Source organism: Trichosurus vulpecula, chromosome 8 (assembly GCF_011100635.1).
Source record: "Trichosurus vulpecula isolate mTriVul1 chromosome 8, mTriVul1.pri, whole genome shotgun sequence".
NCBI lineage: Eukaryota > Metazoa > Chordata > Mammalia > Diprotodontia > Phalangeridae > Trichosurus > Trichosurus vulpecula.
Genome location: NC_050580.1, coordinates 184,458,443 through 184,484,497, shown reverse-complemented (window position 1 = coordinate 184,484,497; position 26,055 = coordinate 184,458,443). Strand labels below are relative to the sequence as shown.

The 26,055-nt window shown below is 37.6% G+C and overlaps 1 protein-coding gene and 2 pseudogenes across 1 annotated transcript; all 3 read left to right on the top strand.

Annotated features, from left to right (window-relative positions):
* The first annotated feature begins 358 nt into the window (after positions 1 to 358).
* On the top strand, positions 359 to 1,303 carry LOC118828970 (olfactory receptor 4F3/4F16/4F29-like). Its single transcript, XM_036735886.1, has one exon. The coding sequence runs from the start codon at positions 365 to 367 to the stop codon at positions 1,301 to 1,303; it is 939 nt and encodes a 312-aa protein (XP_036591781.1). The 5' UTR covers positions 359 to 364.
* A 1,572-nt stretch (positions 1,304 to 2,875) lies between these two features.
* On the top strand, positions 2,876 to 11,470 carry LOC118829791 (annotated as a pseudogene).
* Positions 11,471 to 11,612: 142 nt separating this feature from the next.
* On the top strand, positions 11,613 to 24,904 carry LOC118829790 (annotated as a pseudogene).
* The last annotated feature ends 1,151 nt before the right edge of the window (positions 24,905 to 26,055 follow it).

Below are 26,055 nucleotides of genomic sequence, written 5' to 3'. Positions count from 1 at the left end.
TCTCAGATTCTGTTCTGGTGCATTGCCTTCCCTATCTCTCCTAACTCTTTTCTTAGTAGCAGTCATCCCTTTGCTTTCACCTTTCACTCTAGGAAAAAAGCTAGAGACGTGCCAGAGGACAGTGTTTTAACTGAATATGGCAATATCTTTATAATTCTATGCGATCACAGATTAAGAAGTTATTCTGGCTACGAAATGGTGAAATGAGATTGGATTTCCATAGCATTGCACATAGTAGGCCCTTGACTAGTGTTTATTAAATTGCTTTGAATTCTGGGATATCATTATTGTACCCAGTCATTTGAATTCTCTCTTTATTCTCTTCCTACAGGCAATTTCAGAGGTTGCCCAGCTGACTGAATCAATGGACAGAGTGAATCAAACTTCAGTGTCTGAGTTTGTGTTCTTGGGACTCACCAATTCTTGGGACATTCAGCTTCTACTCTTTGTGTTTTCCTCTGTTTTCTACTTGGCAACCATTCTGGGAAATTCTCTCATTTTGTTCACAGTGACTTCTGATCCTCACTTACATTCTCCCATGTACTTCCTGCTGGCCAACCTTTCCTTCATTGACTTGGGCATTTCTTCTGTCACTTCCCCTAAGATGATATGTGACATTTTCAGAAAACGCAAAGTCATTTCATTCTCTGGCTGCATCACCCAGACGTTCTTTATTCACTTGATTTATACGGCTGAGATGGTGGTGCTTGTAGGCATGGCCTTTGATAGATATGTAGCCATATGTAAGCCTCTCCATTATTTGATTATTATGTGCCCAAGAACGTGCATTTTGCTTCTGGTTGCTGCTTGGATCATTGGCCTCATCCACTCGGTGATCCAAATGGCTTTTGTAATTAATCTGCCCTTCTGTGGTCCCAATGAATTGGACAGTTTTTATTGTGATTTCCCTCGTTTCATAAAACTTGCCTGCACAGACACATACAGACTTCAGTTCATGCTCACTGCCAACACTGGCTTTGTGTCATCCAGTGTCTTCCTCATTTTGATAATTTCCTACATTTTCATCCTAGTCACTGTTCAAAAACATTCATCAAGAGGTTCTTCTAAGGCTCTCTCCACTCTTTCATCTCATATCATGGTGGTGATTTTGTTTTTTGGTCCAATTATCTATTTCTATGCATGGCCATTTAACACATCACATCTGGACAAATTTCTTGCTATCTTTGATGCAGTTCTGATGCCCTTTCTGAATCCGGTCATCTACACAATAAGGAACAAAGAAATGAAGTTGGCAATGAAAAGAGCATGCAGCCAACTTGTCAGTTTCAGGAAAATCTCTTAAATGACTTGATGAGAAGACAAGGACTTCCATAATAAGAATGTCTGGAAAGAGAAGTTGTAAGTGGAAAGGATGAGTTTCTTTTTGAGCACGTTGATTTGAATTCCTAGGGGTTGCAAATGAGAATTTCAAATATGTATTTGAAAACAGGAGTCTAGTGATGGGAGAGAACTTTGAATATTATCTATATAAAAACACAACTAACAATAAATATGCATGAGGTCATCATTGGAGAGTATAGATGGAGCAGAAAGGAAATCCAAGGCCAGAAATTTGAGGGGACTTAGTATAATTATGAGATGGAAGGAAGGTAATGAAAGCTACTGAAAGAAACAGAGACATAAAGGGAAAACTAGATAGAGAAGATTTCCATGCCAGGAAACTCTTGCATGAAGAGAATTTCTATGAAAGGTATTTGTTGACAATTTAAAAATGAGGCAATAGCTACAGGACTTTGTTAACTCATCACCAGTTCCAGGACAGAATCCTTTCTTGTGGATTCTAGGTGCATTTGTGCAATTAAAAAACACAACTTCTTCTCCATTTTGGTTTCTTTGAGGAAACTTGTCAAATCTCTTTTTGAATACAGTATTACTACCATGAATATTGTGCATGTGATTTTTTAAAAAGAACTTGTCCTTGAAATCCCTGAAAAAATACTAACGAAATTGTTTTGTTTGCTTAATACATGTGTTTAATGTGTACCCAATGAATCACACTGTAGGGTCTTCTTGATTCTCCTAGATTAGATTCTCTTTAAATTTTTTGAAAAAGAGCTTTCTCTTTATGTGAAGAAAGCAGACTTTTAGGTGATATCAAACATTGCACTGTGTTAACCTGTTTGGCATGTAGCCCTTCTTGTGCCTGCTACTTTTATTTAGCCTTTTACACACATCTGCTCTGGGCCTCCATTAAACTTTTGTAAAAATAGTCTCTGGATGTTTTGTTAATTATTGAATTTTAAATGTCTACTTTTCAAGCTAAAGTTTCAATTTGCATATAGTTCTGAATCTAGAATCAAATATTTTCATGAAGGTTTTCTATCAGCAGCCAAAATGTTCATTTATTCATTTTTAAAATTCTATTCAACTCAAATAATTTTAAATGTTTCTCACATGTTGGGCCTTCTCATATATACTAGGCATATAAATAAAAAAGAAAGAATTTCATGCCATCTAGAAATTTACATTCCACTCAGGGTGGTGTGCATCCAGCATATATACAAATAAGTAAGTACAAAATATACAAAGTAATAGGTGGAGGGAGTGCTAGTAAATGGAAGAATCAGGACAAAGCATGAATATGAGCTAGAAATTGAACTACGTATTTTAAAGGGGACTATGAATTCTTTTTGTTCTCTGGAGTCATAACTGTTCAAACCATTGAATGGAGTTCTTATGTCTTTCAGAGTTGTTTATCTTAGAATAAGACATACCTCATCAATGTGGGACTTTATTTTGCTTGACTATATTTTTGTTACAAGGAATTTCTTTCTTTTTTTCTTTTCTTTTCTTTCCAGTGGAGTGTAGAGCAGAGTTGAGAAGGGGATAAAATAGATTTTTCTTTGCTGAAAAAATGTCCTTTATAGAAGATATCAGGTATGTTCCTTCTCATAAGCTTGGTATGTGGAACTGCTTGGTCTCCAGAAGCAGAGTTGATTACTTGTCTCTTGTTCTTTCTTCATTACTCTTCGTTTCTTATTTGCTACAATGTATCATTATGACCCTTTGTTTAAGTTTGTCATTCATTCATTTGTGATCATCAGATTTCATTAGTTCTCTCCCTCAACAAATACTCTGGGTTTATGTTATGTGACTTGCACTTCTATCAGGACTGTGGTATATGCAGAGAAGGATAATGCTTTGTCACACTCTCACGAAGCTTACATTCTAGTGATATGTGGGGTCCAGGAAATGTCAAATAAGAATATAAATAACAACAATTCTAGAACAATTGAAAAGCAGTGTATATTACTCAATGCCAAGGGAGCAGAAAGGACCATGTCATGAAAGCTATGAGTTTAGGGGAAGGAGAGATCATTATGGGTTGGAGTGGTCAGGGAAGTCCTCATGGAGGAAGTGGCAACTAAGGTGTATCTCACAGTATGGGTCAAATGTGGACATACAGATGTAGACCATGAGATAGAATATTTCAGGCAGAGGAAACAGTGATAGGAAAAGCTAGGAGTGGGCAAATATGGAAAAATAGTTTTGGGAAATGGGTATATAGTCCTGGATGCTTGGAAAATGGCATGTATATTGGAAAGTAGTAGGACATAAAACTCTAAAGATAGGTTGGAATGAAGCTGTTTTTTGTTGAATGCTATTCTAAGCTATTAGGATTTTATTTGATACATTCATCTGCTCAAATAATATAATTGTAGCACCGATGTGATATTTACAGAGCCTACAGTGGCTATGAATATGCTGGTAGAGTTCTGAGTTGCAAAATATAACACACTCTCTATATGGAAGACAGAACCAAAACATTTATTCAAACACCAGAAAGCCAAATCCCAGCTCCAGAAAGTCAAATCCATCATAGCAACAAAGTCTATACACAATAATAATGCAGGGGCATCCGCCATCCCCAAGCTTTTCCTCTGCTAGGGCCTTCCCACAAACAAACACCCTCAGCTAGCTGCTTGCTTGCTTCCTCTCTCTCCTTTAGCTCTAACTGCTCTGACCAACTTCCTCCCAGGTCTGCTTCATCATTCTTGTTCCACCCATTCAGCAAGGTGCTCCCTCCACCAGCTCATGTGACTCAGACTTCTGTGGGACTAAGGTCACACGGGCATAATAATGGATGGGAAGATCTTCAAATTGTATTACCATAATTTTTGGCCCCAAGATCTTTGTGTCCATTACATAGGTCAATGGGAGTTTAAGGGTAACTGGTGTCAACACAACTGTACAACAATATAACAGGGATAACACAAAATGAGCACATAAAAACAATATCTTAGGGTGGGGCTTGAGAACAAGCATCCCATCATTCCCTCCTCAAATGAATAGGGCCCCAAATCCCTTGGGATAAGGGGCAAAGGTCTCTTCTTCCATAGCTACTTCTTGTTGAAATTGGAAGTAGAGCTGTCCCTGCCTCAAGAGGTCTCATTTGAGAGGTCAGCTGGCATCCGGAACTTGGTCAACACCAGGAAACAAATCTAGCAAACAAGGTGAACAGACAAAAAGCCAAAAAGAAACAAGGAGACAATAACCAGAAGAAGAGTAAATATGGGGTCAGCCATGCCTCTGCAGTCCATGAACCCACTATCATAGCCTCATTCATGGTAGAATATATGAGTTAAGGGTACAATTTGGTAATCATCTTCTCCTGAATAAATAATAGTTACAGTATTATCTTTCCCATGTGCTATAATTTCTGCAGCCTTTGGAACATTTTCTGGCTTCTGTTTTAACCATACTTTAGCTCTCAATTTTATTCTATCAGTAGAACCAAACCCTTCAGTTCCTTGGCTAGTTATTTCAGAAGGAGGGTTAGTTTTCACAAGGGGTACTGTTTCACAAGGACTAATAATCACTTGAACTATTCTATCATTTTTACAAAACTGTATAGGTTCTTCACACAAATTTAGGAATGTCACAATAATTTTTCCTTGATAACTAGAATCTATTACCCCATCCAATACATGTATTCCTTGAGATGCTAATCCTGATTTAGGTAATATCTGTACAAAATGATTTTTAGGGATTCTCATATGTATTCCAGCAGAGATTTTTCTTATTTCTTTTCTATTCAACCAAAAGTCCTCTGAACAATGTAAATCTTATCTTGCTGAACTACATGTTCCTGGGTACAGTGCTGGGATATCTTGTCTCATAGTTTACTGTTCAATATTTGGGATCTTATGTGTTTGTTGATTTCTAATTTGTAGATTTGGGGCCATCATTCTGGCTAGGGGTATACTTCCTCCCAATGGTCTATTGTTCAAATTATGTAAAGCAGTGAACAAATTATCCTTTCAACGTTGATATGAATTATTAGAACTTAACTTTCTTACCTGTTATTTCCATAATCTATTTTTTCTTTCAATTAACCCAGATACTTGTAGATAATATGGAATATGATATATCCATTCTATATTGTTTAATACACAATATTCCTTCATTTCATTACCTTTAAAATGTGACCCATTGTTGCTTTGAAACTCCATTGGGGTTCCATAATATAGACTTATGATATCTAGAGTTTTACAGGTGTTCTTCTGGGTTGTATGCTGATAAGAACAAGTGAGGGCCATGTGAGCATCTACATGAAAAACTGACAAATTAGTAACCAAAGACATGTCCCATATATATTCCCATAATTCTTTGCCCCAGACTTGTTTGCCATAATTTCCCAATTTTGATTTTTCCACATGGACATCCATATAGCTAACCCATTAGCTTCCATCCATGGATCAGTGAATATATGACACTGTCCTCTGTGTTCTGTTTTGATAGCTTGATGCACTGCCATAAGTTCATCATATTGACTACTTCCACCTGTCCCAGTACTTTCCAAAGTCTGCCTAGTACATGGGTTATAGGCTACCACTTTCTAGTATCTTTTGTGGCCCCAATATTTTGCTGTCCCATCAGTAAACCATGCATGTTTCTTTTGTTCTTCAATTAATCCATCATATCCCTCATTCCATTTTACCCAGGATTGTACCAACTGTTGCTTTGGCTCAGGGGGTATATCATCTCCCTCAGTATCTATGTTTGCTATAGATTCATGGAGAACATATACTCCACTTTTGCCTGTTTTTTTGACATATTTTGAATATACCATTTCCATTTAATTATGCTAGCCTCTTGTGCATGTCCAATTTTGTGAGAAACTGGGGTACTCATTATGCAGGTGATAATTGGGATCCCAGGCCTTAATATTAACTCATGGCCCAGAGTCAGTAGTTCAGTCTTTACCAAAACCCAATATGCAGCTAACAGCTGTTTTTCAAAATAGGATATATTGAACTCCAGACAAAGGGAGTTTCCTAGACCAAAGTCCTAAGGGTACATTTCAGCTTTGCTGTTTATACAATAAACTCGAGTTTGCATATTTGTCCTGTACTGTCACTTGTAATCCCACCAGGACATTCTCCATAGTCCATAAATCCAGGGCCAATTGTATATCAGCCTTGGCTTCTTCAAAAGCTTTACTCTGCTCAAGTCCTCAATCAAATTCATATTTTTTCTTGATAGCACTATATAAGGGTTTCAAAATCTGCCCTAGATGCGGAATGTGGTGCCTCCAATGTCCAAATAATCCTATAAACTTTTGGACCTCTTTCTTATGGGTAGAGATAGGAAAAACCTGAATCTTTTGTTGGGATTATGGGAGAATCTCTTGCAGCCTGTTATTCCATTGTATACCCTAAGATTTTGTGGGTTAACCTGGCCCTTGAATCTTTGTAGGGTTAATTTCCTGCCCTTTGCTTTTCATGTACTCAATTAATAGTGTCAAACTCTTTTCCACTTTTTTACATTTTTCCCTGTACCATGATATCTATATAATGGGTAAGCTGTACACCAGGTAGCTCTAATTCATCCAAATGTTCAGCCACAATCCTATGACAAACAGTGGGGCTATGCAGATATCCTTGTGGTAAGCATGTAAAAGTATATTGTCTGCCCTGCCAAGTGAAAGCAAACTGGTTCCATTGTTTAGAATCTGTTGGGATAGTAAAGAAAGCATTGGCTAAATCAATAACTGTGTACCACATATGATGTACCACATCATATTTCTGGATTCTTTCTATTAAGGCAACGGTATCTGAAATAGCAACATACAAGGGAGGAGTCATCTTATTCAATTGTTTATAATCCACTGTCAATCTCCTCATCCCATCTGACTTTCATACAGGCCAGATAGGATTATTCCATCGAGTGGTTGTAGGAACTAACACTGTTCCCTCAGCATATTCCTTTACGGTATTGGTAATTTTGTCTTGCTCACCTGGCACATGATACTGCTTTAAAGTAATTACTTCAGAAGGTTCAAGTAAAGTGATTGGGTCCATTTTTAATTTTGTTACTAAAACTATTAATTCCTGTCTTCCTTATTGCACATTGGTATCTCTCCTCAGGTAAATTTAGAGTCATATCTCTAAATATATCTATTCCAATGATGTATTCAGGAATTGGTACAATTACCGCAGTATATTCTTTCTTTGATAATGGTCCAATTTTCATCATTAGTTTGACTTTTCTGGGTAATATTTAGTCCCTCCCAGTACTGTGATGGTAATAGGAGGGTTTACATAAAGGAGGCCTCTGCCCCAGTATCTACTAATGCCCTAGTTACAGTATTTGATCCATTTTTCCAACATATGGTCAAATTGATTTGGGGTCTGTAATCTCATCTGTGTGTTTCTTTAATCTGAGCTGGGGCTTGGCCAATTTCATTTTCTCCCTGAAGGTGTGATAAACTTGGATACAAGGATTAAGGAGGATCTGTAGGGGTAGTTCTTACTTCCCTATTCTGTCTAAATTTGAGCTCCTTTTCTTGGTACATTTTGTATAGTTAATTAGTTGGAATACCATCTATTCTTCCAAAATCTATCTTGCTCTCAACAGAGCAGTAAACAATTTTTTTCTTTTCAGTCTATTCTGACTTTGAATCTGCTGGCTACTTACTCTTCTCTCTTGAGGAAATTTATCTTTTCCCCATCCCCTAAGTCACTTAACTGTGAAATCTTGTCTAGCATCTCCCAAAGAGAGTGCCCTATCTCCCCAGTTAGTAGAATCAGAATTAGGTGCTTACAAGCAGGAGGAGGCATCTTCCCTATGATATTTCTATGATAAACTGCTAAGGGGGTATTGTGATAAGCCTCGGTGTTTCCCATAATGATTGCTGCCTTTGTTACCTCCTCGTTTAACTTTCTCATACAATCCCTAAGTGAATACTAGAGTCTATCTCCACTAGGCAATAAAGCATGGGTTAAGTTTTTTATCTCCTTATTCCTGTGAGTGAGACACTATTTTTCCTCAAGGCTAACCAAATTGAAACATTTATGTTCTCCCTCATATAGATAACCAGACTGAAACATTTCTGTCATCTCCCATGTGGGTAATCAGCTATGAAGGCAGGTTTTCTTTGCCAAGTCTTTTTATCCTAAAACTGGCCTTGCCGTGCATAGACCCATTCTCAATTGACCCTGCCTTGCAGAGGTCTAAGGGACCTAAACAGGATATAGTTGGCTCCCCACATCAAGGTTATGAACTTCAAATACTGAAAGAATGGTGTTATTTTTGAGACAGAAAATGAGAAACTTGGAAGAGGACTAGGTTTTCTTGGGAAAGATGAATTCTGTTACGAGCCTGTTAAATTTTAGACATCCCTGAGACATCCAGAGAGAAAAATCCAATAGGTGGTTGATGGTCCATGAGGGAGTTAGATTAGTCCCTTCCAGCCCTAAAATTCTGTGCATCACTTCTCTTTCTCTATTTATTAGTTCACTTTTCAAAATCTTTTAAAGGCAAAGGTCTGACTATTTATTTAAAAATCTGCAGGGGCTTCATCTTGCTTTTAGGATCAAGTTCAAATTTCTTAGTTAACATTCTGCATCTAATTTTCCTTTTTTAGACTTATTCCTCACTACTTCCACTCCAACTAAATTGAAAAACAACTAACTTATTAAACTAGCTACCCTAGGTATTTGTCTTTCCATGTCCCACCTTTACATACACTGACCTCCACATGTCTGCCTCTTGAGAGCTTTAGTTTTCCTCAAATATAAGCTCAATTGCCGTATCCTTCAAATTATCTTCTATTAACTGTGCACATGTCCTAGTGCCCTAGTAGAGTTTAAACTTCTTCAATATAGATATTATTTCATTTTTGTTTTTGTTTCTGGTTCCTAACCTAGCTACCATGTAGTAGGTATTTGATAAATTCTTAGAGATGAATAAATATGTATTAAATTGAAGTAATGAAGGGAAATACAAGTAAAATATTAGGCTATGTTTTAGAGTGCCATTATTTTATTCTGGTGGCAGGGGTTAGGAGAACTTCATGCAGGAAGTTTCATTTCATTAGTGAGATATTGGGGATATATCAAGAAGAAGAGAACAGAGTGAGCCACATTATGAGTTTTGCAAAGGACAGAATATATGTAAGGAGGGTGAGAGGCTCAATATTGTAGAAGGACATACTTTCAAGAGGGGACTGTTATAAAATAAGCCAGGAAATGTAGGGTAGTTCAAGATTGTGGATGACCTTGAATTCTAGACTAAGGATCCTATACTTGACTGGGTTTAGTGCAGAGGTCTCGAATTCTTTTAAGCAGTTGATTGACATATCTGACCCATAGGTCAAGAAGCTTAAGCTGGAAGATATGTGAAGGAGGAATTGGAGGGAAAAGTGGAAGAGGAAAAAAAATGCAATCAGTGGTTACTGCAGCAAGTTTATATAGGTGAAAATTAAGCCCTATAATAGGGGAATAATGATGATGGAGTAAAAGAGGAGGGGACAGATTTAAGAGATATTTTGGAAACAGATGTACAAAATCCTTTGACTAGAATATGATTTAAGTGAAATAAAATTCAAAACAACACCATTGTTTGGAACACATAGACCTGGATAAATGATGCAAACAGCAGAATTTGACATTGATGCCAGTCTTCTTCCTTTATTTGTATCCCCAGTGTTTATCACAGAGCTTGGCACATATATAATAGGTGCTTAATATATTCTTGTTGGCTGACCCAAGTCCAATGGGTGCTCTGTTAACACATGGAGAGAGTGTTAATCAGAGGCCTCAAATGTTCTTGGTAAGATAGGAGAAGCTGTGGTACAAAAAGAAACAAAAGAGCATTAAATTTGCTGTGGAAATATTCATCAACAAAAAATCACCAATTGCAGGGTGAAATAAATGAATTCACTAATTCTTTCTTTTTCTTTGTTCCTTTGTCTTCTGTTATCTTGCTCTGCTTCTCCACCCCCCCCCCCCAATCATTTACTATGCAGCTGTCATGACTTTGCTTTCAGGGAAGTCTTTCTAGGAAGGAGCTAGAGAAGTACCATAGGAGGTCATAGTGTTAACTTGGAGCAGTGCTCTATATGGTGACTTTCCAGTTAAATTTCGATGATAGAAATTGGTTAATTATAATAAACCCTTGACAACTATCTGTTGAAGTGACTTGGATTCTGGGATATCATTTACATATCTAGTAATTTGGATTATTTCTTCATCTTTTTCTTAAGGTAATTTCAGAGGTGGCCCTGCTGACTGAGTCAATAGACATACTGCAGTGTCTGAGTTTGTGCTCTTGGGACTCACTAATTCTTGGGATATTTAGTTTCTGCTCTTTGCAGGTTCTTCTGTGTTCTATTTGGCAAGCATGCAGGGAAACTCCCTTATTATATTCACAGTGACTTCTTATCCTCACTTACACTCTCCCATGTACTTCTTGCTGGCCAACCTCTCCTTCATCGACTTGAGGATTCCCTCTGCCACCTCCCCAAAATGATATGTGACCTTTTCAGAAAGCACAAAGTTAATTCATTCTCTGGCTGCATGACCCAGATGTTCTTTATTCACTTGAATGGTGGTGTTGAGATGGTACTGCTTATAGCCATGGCCTTTGACAGATATATAGCCATATGTAAGTCTCTCCATTATCTGATTATTATGTGTCCAAGAATGTGCACTTTGCTTCTGGCTGCTGCCTGGATTATTGGCCTCATCTATTCAGGGGTCCAAATGGCTTTCATAATTAACCACCCTTCTGTAGCCCCAATGAGCTGGACAGTTTTTATTGTGATTTCCCTCAGTTCATCAAACTTGCTTGTACTGACACATGTAGACTAGATCTCATGATCATTGTCAATAGCAGCTTCATGTCTATAGGCGTCTTCTTCATCTCCATCATATCTTACATTTTTGTTCTAGTCACTGTTCAAAAGAATTCATCAGGTGGTTCCCCTAAGGTTCTCTCTCCTCTTTCATCTCACATCATTGTGGTGATTTTATGCTTTATTCCATGGTTATCTTCCTATATATGGCCATTCAACCCATCATACCTAGACAGATATCTTGCTATCTTTGATGTAGTTCTGACTTCTTTTCTAAATCCAGTCATCTACGCACTCAGAAACAAAGAAATGAAGTTGGCAATAAGGAGAGTGTGTAGCCAGCTTGTGATATACAGTAACATCTCCTAAATGACTGGATGAGGATACCCAAATTTCTAGTGATTATAAATAAAAACTTAGAAGAACTCATTTGAAGAAGAGAAGATGTTTGGGGACACAGTGTTTGAATTTATGGAAGAACATTAAAATGGAATTACATACAACAGGAAACATGGGTCTGGGGCTAGAAGAATGGTTCAGGTTGCATGTTTGGCAACTGCTTACACAAAAAAAATTAAAAATGGATTTCCATTTGCATTTGTTCACCTGTTTGTGGATAATTAAAGTATTAATACTATTCATATTGTGATATTTTAAAAGATTTTGTTATTGTTTGCTTCAAAGTCCTTTTTGAGGTTGTTTGATTTAAGTTTGATCTGCCTAACATTTATTTGGTACTTAACAAAGAATATTCCCCAATTCTACTGGGTTAGGCTCTCAATTTTTTTGAAGATCCTTTTTTAAAAATTAAAAATTTTCAGCTTTTTAAGAAATGTGAAACACTGTACTCTTGTGCTAACTTGTTTGCCATTGAGTACTCCTTTTGACTACTACTTTTTCTCTTTTCCATATATTTGCTCTGGGCTTCCAATAAGATTTTGTAAAAATAATCTCCAGCCTTCCTGTGAGTCTGAATTTTAATTTTAACTCTCAATATTTCCCAAATTAAACCTTGCATTTAAACATTTTTTTTTCTAAAATTCCATAATTTCCCAAGAGATTCCTTTGGTTTTCCATCTCTCATGTTTAGTTATTCATTCCTCCCTATTCCCTCCCTCAATAGAATTTAAGCTCCTGGAAACAGTCAGTTTCATTATTGTGTTTGTAATCCCAGTAGTAATGCAGTGTCTTGAACATAATAGGTGCTTGATAAATGCTTGTTGGTCGATTGATTCACTTGGAAATGATTTTGTTATGATTATTATATTGGTACCTATTCACATTAATCTCTTGCATTAATTCCTGTTAAGTAATAAGGACCAAAGTGTTTTACCCTTTCCCGTTTATTGGGATGACCATTGCTATACTCGAATGATCTACTCTGTCCTTTGTTCCATGCCCTGAATCCCCTTTGATTTCTGTTCTGATGAGTTCTGTTGACCTATTTGTGTATATAATTAAAGTTTCTGATTACCAACCATCTTGTGTTGTAGTTTATTCATTCATCATTTCTAAGTCAGTCTAATTGTCCCAACTTGGTGGTTCATAGCTTGCCTCTATCATACTTAAAAGAGAAAGGGGAAAGGAAGGTAACACACATTTACTAAGTGTCTACCAATGTGTTAGTCACTATGTTAAGTGCTTTACAAATATTATCTCATTTGATCTTCACAACAACTGTATCAAGTAGGTACTGTTATTCCCATTTTACAGTTGAGGAAGCTGAGGCATATAGTGGTTGAGTGATTTGCTCAGGGTCACACTGCTAGTAAGTTTCTGAGGCTGGATTTGAATTCAGGTCTTCCTGATTCCAGGCTCAGCATTTTATCCATTGTGCCCACTAAGCTACAAATTCAATTGAACAAATATTTATGAAATGCTTACTATGAACAAGGCATTTATGTTATGTTCTAGGAATACAAATCCAAAATAAAATAGTTCCTTCCTTCAAGGAATTTACATTCTGCTGGGACTGTACTTGGTGGTTGGGGAGCAGGATAAATTATGACAAGAGTAAGCAAATATAAAGTACATAAAAAGTAATACAAATTAATTTTAAGAGTGAGAGAGTGCTAGTACCTGGAGCAATCAGGCCAGGCCATGTGTACTAGTTAGACCTGAGCTGTGCTTAAAGGAAGCCAGGAATCCTGCCTCCACAGTGAGGATGTAGTGTTTTAGTTATGTTGTGCATGAAATAGAACTCCTTCTGGCTATTATCAATGTGTTTGGACTTATGCTTCATCACGCCAAGTCTTATGTTCCTTTCTCATTATTCCTCAGTTCTCCCTACCCCAAACCTTTATTATAATCTGTCATTCTACTCCTTTAAATTGTGATCGGATTTTAACTCTTCACCTACCTGTCCATCCAGTTATTCATTCATTGATTCATGGTGCTATCAAATTCCATAACTTCATTCATTCCACAAAAACCTACTGGGTTTAAACCATGTGCTGTACATGTTAAAAGGAATTGCGGCATATGCAGAGAAGGATGATATTTTGTCAGGCCCTCAAAGACTTTATAATCCAATTGTAGAGAGAAAACATGCAACCACAAAAAGTCAAATGAAATTAGAGCTGTTAAATGACAATTTTTAGTATCAATGCAAGAGCTAACAAAAGGCAGTGTATCATTAAATGTCAAAGGAGAGGAACAGAGCTTAGGGTATATGCCTAGTGGTAGTAGCTCTGGTCTGTGAATGTTACTAGTTTAGAGAATGGAGAGGTCATTAAAAGTTGGAGAGGTCAGAGAAAGCTTCATGGAAGAGGTGGTACCTAAAATGGCAGTTGAAGCATGGATAGAGAGAATATGTATGAACATAGCTAAGGTGTGCAGCGGAACATTGCAGGTATAAGAAATAGTATGAGAAGAAGCAAAAGGGTGGAAAAATATGGAGCAAGTTTTTTGAAATGGAAAAGTAGTCCTTTTTTGTGAAAAGTGTGTGTGTGTGTGTGTGTGTGTGTGTGTGTGTGTGTGTGTGTGTGTGTGAAGGGGAATGGTAAGAGATAAAACTGGGAAGGTAGAGTGTAGTGAAATTATGGTGGTATTGAATGTCATACAAAGGAATTTTGACTTCACTTGATCAACAATGGGGAACCATTGAAGTTTATTGATGGGAAAGGTAATATCAGAATTGTGTTTCAGGAAGGTTAATTGGATAGCAGGTTGGATTATAGGGAGAGAAACTGGATATAGAAATGATAATTAGGAGTTATTGTAACAGTCCAAGTGAGAGTTATTGAAATTTTTAACTAGTCTGTTGGTGGAACTAAAAAGGAGGGGAAGGATATAAGAAATATTATAGAGTTAAAATCTATAGAACTCTGTGACTGTCAAATAACAAGAAATTGGAAGGGTAGAATAAAGATCAAATTCTGGGAGGGGGAGGAAGTTTTCATTGGGAGATAGGTGAAGAAGCTGAGAATATAGTTTTCTAGGGCTGAGTAGAGCAAAGTGGTAATGTCAAGAAGATCATGACAATGAGCGATTTTAGGACTTCTAGGTAGAATGTTGTTGAAATGGCTTATCATGAGGTTCAAGCTGGTTAAGATTTTATTTGTAATTATTTTGGAGTAATTCTTTCTTCTACTACTTTCCATTGTCAATATATTTTAAAGAGAAAATCCTGGTTCAGCCTCACCCTGCTCAGCAAGCAGTTGGAGTGGGTGACTCTGTTGCTTTTTATAGACAGGAATAAATGACTTCCATATAAAGGTAAAAATATGTTGTTTGGTAAATGCCATCAAGGAGGAGATGAGATTAGTGTTACTTCATTACAGTATCATGGGGAGGTGGGATGAGTGTGCATGCAGACTCCCATGTCCTGCAGGCTGGCATCCAAAATCCAAACAAGGTTTAAAATGAAGTCACTGGGACTAACTCTGCATGGGTAGCTGATTTTACATAGCATTTATCTTTTGAATTAAGAGTGTTTTATTTGCTAATATTCTTGCCTTAGGACTTTGCTCCAGGGTCCAGGTTTGCTCCCTGATGTATTGCTATAAGCCCCGCTAAAATCTCAGAGTGGGTTGGGATTATACCTAAGCCATGTCCTGTGCACAATATAATCTGGAAGACTCTGCTTTGCCTCATTCCTGGATGAGGTGGGTGGATTTTGGTCTTGTCATTGCTTACTATGGTGTCTGGATAGGATGGTCCCTGGAAGTTTATAACTGATTTATGTAACCTGCTCAAGGACATTATTTTGGGCATGTTTTTGCTTAGGTGTAATTTAGAATCGGTAGAGAGAATGGTTACTTGTTGTATAACTGACTGTATGGGGGTTGGGGCTAGCATAAGACCTTTAGAGAGGAGATAAATTCTTATTTATTGCTTTGAAAGAAGATACACATGGGGTCAAAACTCTCTTTAGGGCAAGGTCTCTGGACACTGAAAATCAAGGACATGAAGAGGAACTGACTTTTCCTTACAAATGCTCCTCCAAAGTTTGTCCTCTCTCCATATGGATTTCCTTCACACAGGTGCATGGGGAATACTCATTTTGTCCACTAATCCCAATCATGCCTAGGCAGTGTCAGGCAAAATACCTCATGGGCCACTCAGGTTACGTGCACACATATACACACATGTATGTATATAGACATGAATGTATCATGTATATATCACCTACCTATCTGTCTATCTATTTGTCTATGGAAAGACAGCTTTGCTTTCTTTCATCAACCTGGCCTGAGACAACAGTCCTGGCCTGAAATTGGCAGCTGGACATAGTAGTTTATTACAGGTCCTGCCTTCTGCCACAACTTCCAGCTTCCTTCTGTCTCCTTACACACTTCTCCACCCTGGCCATACTAACTTTGTTTTCTTCCACAGTCCTCTACTTGTGGATCTATGCCTTTAGCCCTCAAATCTTGGAGTAGACCAACTCAAGATTTTTTTGGCTTTAGGCCAGTCTTCTAGGGTGTCTCTAAAGTCTCCTATCAGTCGGGTATGGTAATCTTGTCCCAGTTTCCTTGTATCTGGATGCCTAGAGTGCCCATTGCTTCAAGCCTGACTCCTTGTCCAATCCTTCAGGAGATGGAGCAGTCCTCTTTGGTTTTGTTATTTCTTCTTCATCTTTAGTAGATGCTTCTTGGAGGAACTGGACTTCTCTGGAAATTTTCAAACGTCCAATGAGAACTTCATTTTTAAATGACCAGCTTCAGTTTCTATACCCTTCTGTATGATACATACTTTAAGGGAAGAAGTAATAGATATAGCAATTAGTCTGGAACTTTCTTGTTGGGGTGTCTTTTCTTTTGCTGTGATTATGATTCAAAGATGTAGAGACAATGTGGTATAGAGCGTGGACCATGACCTCAGAGTCAGGAAGATGATGCATCGAAAATCTTCCCTGAGTGAATCGCTTGATCCCTTTGAGCACTAGACAGGTATCTAGGATTCATCTAGTAAGTCATGAGTTCTCCATCATGGTAAAAGCATGGATCCTTCTCCTATTTGAATAGTTCAAATTGTAGACCCTACCCTGCAGGATAATTTTTATATGAAATTTCTATATACTTTTTTCTTCTTTTACTTGCCTAGAGTCACTGGTATAGGAAGTGGGCTAGATACAGGAGTGGGAAACCTGTGGCCTTGAGGTCATGTGTAGCCTTCTAGGTCCTTGAGTATGGCCTTTTGACTGAGTCCAAGTTTTATAGAACAAATCCTTTTATTAAGGGGATTTGTTCTGTGAAGTTTGGATTCAGTCAAAGGGGCATGCTTGAGGACATAGAGAGCCACATGTGGCCTCAAGGCTACAGGTTCCCCACATCTGGGCTAGAATTTGAGGAAGTAAAGGAGATATTTTAATTTATGAATGTGAAATTATATATTTTGAAAACATTCCATGGATATTCCTCAGTTGCCATTTCAGGAAACAATGGTTTGAAAGCTGGTACAGAAAAGAGTTAAAAGGGACGTTCATACCTCTTCCTAACCATCTTTTATTAACTGTGTCTGCCCTTAGTTATCATGGGAAAAATCAACAGAATCCTGGGAGACAATTCTTCTTTCCACATGATCTTAGGGTGGCAACTACAGCTTCTGCGGAATCACTTGGCTGCTCTCCTGTAGTGTTGCTAATGAGCTGCCTTTCCACCTATGGTAGCATTTTATAATGCTCTTAGTGCTTCTGGTCACTATAAGCTGAAGCAGGCTGAGATTTGAGAGGCCCTCAGACTTCTTATCAATGCTGCAATGTCAGGTCCTGTGACAGAAGAGGTAGGTGGCGAATATAGGAATAAATCCTCCACCAGGAAGAAGAGAGTCCACATCTCCATATTCCAGGGGTAACCAGACCATGATAAGAGAGAATTAGCCATTGCCTAGCATAATAAAGAACTGCTTCTTCCTAGAATAGAATCCAAAAGGGGGGGAGGGAAGAAGGAGCTAAACATAGAAAAGGAGAATCAGTTTGAAGGATTTAAGATAATGGAAATGGATATGTACACCTGGAAAGAGAATTTAATTTCATCAGGTAGGAGAAGTGTCAGAGACTCCACGGGAAGGATCAAAATTCAAGAATAAAAGAATCTACCTTATCTCACTCCACTCTACTTACTGAACTCCTTCTGTTCCCGATGAAACTCTCTTCCCTTCTCCATATTCTCTGAGTATCACATCTGTTCAGTTTTGCTTGGCTCCCCCTGCTGTCTAGACTTCATAGTTTACCCTTTCCATGGTCAACTCTCTTCAGTACTAGCTTCTATTGCTTCCTTGACTTTCTCTGCTTGTCATGAAAATCTCTAGTGGTGGCAATGTCCATTATCTGTCCTTCTGTTTTCTTTCATGTTCACCCATGCTGCCTAACATTTCTAGAGAAAGCTACAAACCCTAACTGGTGGAGTTTACTGCAAATTTAAACTATTCAAACTCACCTAGGCCCTTGTTGTATAGTAAGGCTTTTCTTTGTTTCTTCTTAAACTTATCTATTTGACTACCATAGTGATTCTAAACCTTTTCCCACATTAGTCTTCTATCCTACCTTGTCTTCTATTTTACTGAAAAAGTAGATACTACCTACCACCTAAGAGCTCACTAATCTTCCTTTCATTTACCTGTTACCACACTTCCTCACCACCTTTCTTATTTGTTTTCTATTCTCCTTTTCTTCTCTTTTGCTTCAGAGGAATAGATTTAGAATAACTTTATTTTCAATATTAATCTTCCCACTTATGCCTTTAAGACCATCCCTCTCCTTTTGCCTTCATTGATTGCTCAGTCAGCCCTCCTCTTGCATCTTCATTTTTTCTCTCCTTTGATTCTCTCCTCATAAAAAAAATCTCCATGCACTTTTGACTTGTGTTTCTTTTTCTTTCCTTTAATTACCAAACCTCTGCACTAACTTTCAGTTTCACCCAGCAAACACTTATACTATGTCTCCTACTGTAGGTCTAAATCAAGATAGGTAACATGGTGGGCTGAATCATGAAGTCCTCAAGATCTGAGTTCAATCTGACTAGTCTATTTTCATTTCTGGGGATGATTTTCAAACCAGTTCCCAATATTGAGATAATTACTTTTTTCCTAGCACCTGCATAGTATCTTAAAAATCATCTAGTCCAACTCCCTTATCTTATAGATGAGGAAATCAAATATTAGAAAGGTTAGATTCCTAATTAAATAGACTCACAATTGGAAAATACGTGCTCTTTTCAGTATGCCAGTTAATGCTCTCCTTATTCCTCTCCCTGACTGCCTTCCCTCTCACTGAGCCCATAGCAGTCTCTATATCCTCCTAATTTCTACTGTAACAGTGTGGTATAGTGGAAAGTATATTAGCCTTGAAATCAAGTTACTAAAGTTTGGCTTCCAGATTTCTCACTTTTATCTTGTGAGATCTCTCCAGGTCTCAGCTTCTTAATCTATAAAATGAAAGAGTTGAATTGTATGGCTCTTTCTACTTCTAATACTTTGGGGCTCACTTATCACATGCTACCATATGTTGTTAGTTTATTCTTTATAATCTAAGGCAAGAATCTTCCTATGTTACTCCTCTGCTCAAAAATCTTCTGTCTCCCTCTTGCCTCTAGGATCAAATTCAGGCTCCTCAGTCTGGCATTTTAAGACTTCTATATTCTGACCCCAACCTATATTTCCATTTCTTATTACTTCAAATCATGCATTTCTGTCCTAGGCAAACTAGTGGTTCCTGAAACTCAGCATCCTGTCACCTCCCTCCACATAGGCTGTTCTTGTGCCTCTTGTAATCTTTAGCTTTCTTCAAGTCTCAACTGAAGTATCATCACCTGCATGAAGCCTTTCCTGGACCTAGAAGACGCCAATGCTCTCCCCATTTTCAAATTACCTTCTCTTGCTTATCTGCGTACACGTTCCATTGACCCAGTAGAATTAAATTTCTTGATTGCCTACATTACTTAATTTTTGCCTTTATCTGAAGCATATAGCTCAGTGCCTTTATTTTAGTAGCTGAATAATATATAATAATCATCAAAAGGAAGTTCAAACTGGAGAAAACAACAGACTCCTACCAATTGAGTTCATTGAAAATTTATTTCATTCCAACTCAACTGGACCCTACCTGCTGTGTAGAAAGTCTTTTCTTGGTCTTTTGCTAATCTTATCTATTAGATATTACCATCTAGCTGGTCATGGAGTGAGGAGGACCTGAGTTCAAATTCGGCCTTGGACACTTACTAGCTGCGTAATCCTGGGCAAGTTACTTAACCTGGTTTACCTCAGTTTCCTCATATGTAAAATAAGCTGGAGAAGGAAATAGTGATTTACTCCAGTATCTTCGCCAAGAAAACTTCAAATGGAATCATGCAGCTGAAATGATTCAATAACAATCTTACCTATTCATCCACAATAGGCAAAATAATTAGTTTTTTTAACCCTACCTACCTTCCCTACTATCAGTAGATGATATTGACTTTTATTTTAATGAAAAGTTGAGATGGCCTATTGAGAGCTCCCTCATCTTCAGCACACCTTCTCCCCATCTTTATTATCTATTACCTTCTCTCATTCTCCTTTTCTTCCTTTTGTTTTTAGAGGAAGAGATTTGGAGACATTTCCTTTCAAAGGTCAATCGTTCCACTCTTGTTTTCTTAGAGGGTTATTGCCATTTTATTAGTAGGTGGTTGGGAAGGTATCATGAAGGAACCATCATTTAAGTAGATAAATATTGGGTGTGGCATTCAAGGAGCAGGGGTCAGTTAATATGGGCCATGTATGGAGGTGGGAAAGCACAGCATTTGTACAGAGAAGTCAAGAGGACTAATTTGATAATAAGTACATCTGGAAGACAGTAGAGTGAGAATAAAGTTGGCAATGTCAAGTGACTCCAGACTATGAATAACCTTGATTAAATGCCAGGCTAGGGATACTGAACTTGACTAGGATTTGTTTACAAGGGAACTGTTGAAGAGTTTTGGTTAGAGAATTGAGATGGTTAGATATTTCCATTAGGAAGATTAATCTGGAAAAGATGTGAAGAATCGATTGGAGGGGTGAAACTGTGGAGATGGACAGGAATATCGGTTAGGGCACTGTTGCAGCAATCTGTACAGATAGTTATAAAAGCCTCCACTAAGGCAGCGGCCATGAGGATAGAGAACAGGGAATAGATTTAGAATTAGTGGGAGAAAACTTTGTGTCTAGCATATGGGGAAGGGGGGAGGAGAAGGAGAGGGAGAGAGAAAAATCAAATTAACGCCATAGTTTCAAACACAAGTGACTCAATGGAAAATGTTACCATTAATAAAAATGGGTGTGGGGACAGAGATAATGAGTTCATTTTGTTATTGGTTGAATCTGAGCTACTTGTGGTAGACATCTACTTGGAGATATACCATATACATTTCTGGATATGGGTCTGAAACTCAGGATAAAAAAACCCCAAAGACTTTGGATTTCTCTGTAGCAAGATGATAGAAGAAACTATGCCAATGAATGAAGTAGCTAAGTAGAAATTAGTAGATTTAATAGAGAAAAGATTTGGATCAGAACCATGGGGAACTCTGGCCTTAGTACATTCAGAAGAAAAAAAGATAACCAAGGAAGGAGATTGAAAAGGAACAATCAATATGGTAGGAGGAGAACCAGGTCAGTTAAGTGTCTCGGAAGTTAGAGTGTATTCATAAGGAATGGGAGGCGAAGACTGTTAAAAGCTCCAGAGAGGAAAAGAAGGATTCAAAGAGAAAATGCTTTGAATTTGACAATGTCACTAGTGAATTTTGAGAGAATGGTTTTAGAAATATAGGAGTTTAAGCTGTACTGCAAGATTGTGAAAACTCACTCATTGAATGGTAAGGAAGGGGAAACATTGAGTGTAGACAACTTTTTCAAGAAGTTTGTCATTGAAGGGGAAGAGAGAGATGTGATTGTTGGTGGATGGGGAGAAAGGTAATGAGAGAAAGCCTTTTCAGAATTGAGGAAACCAGAAAATATTTATAGGTGAATGAGGAGCCAATACAAAAAGAGATTAAAGATGTATGAGAGAAGAGATTATTATTGGAGCAAGGTCCTTGAGGAGTCTGGAGTGGATAAGATTGAAGGTACAAAATTAGAAGGATTAACCTTGGGCAGGAGTAGGGATGCCTCATTCTCTGAGACAAATAGGAAGGAGGACAATGAAGTTACCAGAAGATTTTGAGGAGTGAAAGAGTAGAGTTGAAGGATTCCTCACAATGCACTCAGTCTTCTCAGTGTAGCAGGAGATAAAGCTATCTACTATAAGTGTTAGGGGGTGAGATGGGGACCAGAGTGTAGAAGAACAAAATATTTGAAAGTGTTTCTGTAGGGAATGAGATAGAAAGTGGGTGTTATGCAAATACAATTATTGTGGAGTAGCAAGAAAGGCCTAGGTAAGGTTATGTAGCAGAAACTTCTTATAGGTGAAATCAGCAATGCTAAGCAGCTGGAAATAGGAACAAAAAATAGGATGACATAGTATCAACAGGTTGGAAAGGGCAAAAGACTTGGTATGGGGTTGTTTGGAATAAGCATGGGCATGAAGGAGCTTAGCTGAGGTTATGCAATAGATATGACTCCCATTAGATGACTCATCCCTATCATAGAGGAGCAATTTTCCTTAAAATAACTTATCCAGGCTTCCATTCTGATATACTGTTGTTAGACCTGACTAACTCTACCCGAGTGACTGCTATGTGGAAGAGTTAGGAACAGGATAGTTTGGCAGGTGAGTTTCTCTTCCTGGGATTCTCCAAGAGGCTTATCAGTAACATGGCTATAGTTGTCTGTGGTTTACCCATCCTTTCTTACCTGATGCTATTTGCCGTGGCTCTGATAGGTATACCTCTAGCATCAGCAGCCAGCCAGAAATTTACATGATGTGTATGTTTCCCTGGTGATCTTCTGTGGTCTGGGGATGACTCAGCTTCAGAACCACATATAATTTATGACACTTTCAATCTTGGATTACTGGGGAAGATCACTCACAACACTGTTCCACTTCGTGTTCTGACTTGAATACCACCTCCTAGCACACACTTCAAGTGCTAAATGCAACCAAGTGTTGTTCCTGCCTTTTTTGGATGCATTGTGATGGTAATGATATATCAGTTGGAGTTTATATAGCACTTTGAGGTTTGCAAAGCACTTTCCATACCTTATTTAATTTGCTCCTCCTAACAACTCTGTGAAGTAGGTACTCTTATTATTTCTATTTTACAGATGAGGCACCTGTATTGGTTTTGATACAATAAATTAATTTAATAATTCATAAATTCCAAGACCACCATTCTATACTCTGTGTCATCTGATGGTATGAAAATATTACATAATATAGTTCTAATAAAAATAATAACATTAGCTCATTTTTACAAAGCTCTGTTTAGATACCAAGCACCTATTCTTTCATTCAGTTATCACTAGAGGCCTGTGAGGTAGGGAGGGCACAGAGCATGGTTCCTATTCTATAGGGGAGAAAACTAAGGCTCAGAGAAATTAATTAACTTGGTGAAAGTGTTGCAGAAAATAAAAAGCCAGAGTCTGAACTTGATGTTGCTGAGAGAGAGAGAGAGAGAGAGAGAGAGAGAGAGAGAGAGAGAGAGATGGAAACAGAGACGCACAGAGAGATGCAGAGAAATAGAGACACAAAGAGAGACAGAGAAGCAGATAAAGACAAATTTTATAGATCTATACCTACCTATCTATATTGTCTCTTTATATCTCTATCTATCTATCTATCTATCTATCTATCTATCTATCTATCCATCCATCCATCTATCTATCTATCCATCTTTCTTATCCTATCCTATCCTATCCTATCCTATCCTATCCTATCCTATCCTATCCTATCCTATCCTATCCTATTCCCAGGTAAATCATTTCACCAGTCGCTTCAGGTGATGGGGAGGTAATCATCTCATCTAGACAAGAGTTAAATTTGGTTATCACCATTAATTCATTTCCAAGGAAGGTCCTAACCCTCATTCTTACTAATTTCCTAAAGGGAAAAGCCAGAAAAGAGTCGTAAGCTGGAGAAATAGAGAAACTGAAAAGGAAATTTTAGAAATATACTTTTACAACATCATTCCCAGTATTTTGTCTTATGTTTTGTATTTTTTGTTCTGAACTTAAACACCAAGAAAGAGCATTTACATAAACACATCAAAATAGAAAAAAAGATTTGATGTGAAATTGAATTTCCGTTCCATCCCACTCATTAATAATATATGTACATATGCATGTGTGGGTGTGATATACACACATATACATACCCACATGTTATTTTTTAAACTGTACTGCTTGGACTTCCTTCTGAATTCTTTTCTGTTTTCTTCTGCATATTTGAAAATGTTTTAATAGTCCTCTTTTTTTTCAGACATCACTGTTGTTAACTCATTTCTAGTAATTTGGAATCTTGTATCTTTTTCATAAGAGATGATTCTGCTGAGTCAAAGGACAAAGAGAATTATTCTGTGGTTTCTGAATTTGTATTCCTGGAACTTTCTAATTCTTGGGATATTCAACTTTTTCTTTTTGTGTTCTTCTCTGTGTTCTACTTGGCAAGCATGCTGGGAAACACCCCCATCGTGCTCACAGTGACCTCTGATGCTCACTTGCACTCCTCCATGTATTTTCTGCTGGCCAATCTCTCCTTTATTGACCTGGGGATGTCCTCTGTCATTTCTCCTGAGGTGATGAGTGATCTTTCCTGAAAGCACCAAGTCCTCTCATTCTATGGTTGTGTCACTCAGATGTTCTTTATTCATCTGATTGGTGGTGTTGAGATGGTGTTACTCATAGCCATGGCTTTTGACAGATATGTAGCCATATGTAAGCCTCTCCACTACCTAATTATTATTTGTCCAAGAATGTGCATTTTGCTTCTGGCTGCTGCCTGGATCATTGGCTTTATCCATTCAGTGGCCCACCTGGCTTTTGTAGTCCACTTGCTTTTCTGTGGCCCTAATGAATTGGATAGTTTTTATTGTGACTTTCCTCAGTTTATCAAACTTGCTTGCACAGACACATATAGACTACAGTTCATAGTCACTGCTAACAGTGGCTTCATGTCCCTGTGTGTGTTTTTCTTGATTATCTCCCACATTTTAATTCTAGTAAATGTTCAGAAGCATTCATCAGGTGGTGTCTCTAAGGCCCTCTCCACTCTGTCAGCTCATATCACTGTTGTGGTTTTATTTTTTGGTCCATTGATCTTTGTTTATATGTCTTGACAACTTTCTTGTTGTCTTTAATATAGTTCTTACTCCCTCTCTGAATCCAATCATCTAAACCTTAAGGAACAAAAAGATGAAGGTGGCAATGAGGAGAGTGTGCAGCCAGTTTGTGAGTTTCAGGAAAATCTAAGTGATTTGATGAAGATATGAGAACTCCCTGTTAGAAGAATTAGTAAAGTCTAGAGGAAGAGCTTATTTACAGGAGAAGATAAAAGTTATATTTCAAAAACACTCAATTGGAGGTATATGTTATAGAAGTTGAAACAAGGGTATGTAGCCAAAGATAAATAAGGGGCATGGTCCTACAAGAATGATTTGAAGAATACTTAAGCCAAGAATAAGTTATGATTGAGAGTGAATGTTCTAGATAACACAAAAGACTTTAAAGAAGCTATGTTGGGGCAAGATGAACATTCTAAAAATGGGATGGGATGATTGAAAGAAGGCAGAACTACTCAATCTTTATTTTGCTTCGGCCAAAGAGAATGATCTTTGGACTGGGAAACATGAAACAGTCATAGTTATTAAGGATCTAAAGTGAAGACAAGTGTGGATGATAAGAAAGCTGCCTTCAATGATTCAAGTCACCAGGTCTAGATGTACTACACTTGATAGTCCTGAAAAAATTGATGAATGTGACTGATGAAGCACAATTAGTAATACTTAAGAAATCATGGAGAATGAAATAGAAACAGCCTTTAAGAAATGATGAAATGGATGTTTTCAGAGAAATCCGGGAAGACTTGTATGAAGTAATACAGAGTGAAGTAAGAAAAACCAAGAGAATAGTTCATACTGTGACAATAACATTGTAAAAATGAACAAATCTGAATTACTTTAGAACTGTATCAATGCAATGACTAGTGATTTCAGAGGACCAAGGATGAAGAATCACTATCCACCTCCTGGCAGAGCAGCAAGAGACTAAATATGTGGAATGAGTCACACAGCTTTGGACATGGTCAATGTGGAAATGTCTTGATTTTCAAAAAAAAGGAAAGATTCTGAAACCTTAAAATTATACTAGCTTGACTGGTTCCTAGCAAAATTCCAGACTACATTGTTAATGGAATGGCTTGTAGTTTAGGAAAGGAAGCTATGATAACTCTGGGCCAACATGACTATCAAAAGAAGTAGTGCTTTTTGGGTAAAGTAATTTAGTAGCTCTAGGCTTTAGTTTTTTGAGCCCTAATGTGAAAGCATATACTGAATGATTTTAAAAAATCTTTCCAACTTTTAATCTATGATTCTAAATTGATCATGTGAGACTAACCATATTTC

What these genes read in the sequence shown, in the direction of transcription:
- LOC118828970 (XM_036735886.1), top strand. Translation starts at nt 365, where the DNA reads ATGGACAGAGTGAATCAAACTTCAGTGTCTGAGTTTGTGTTCTTGGGA.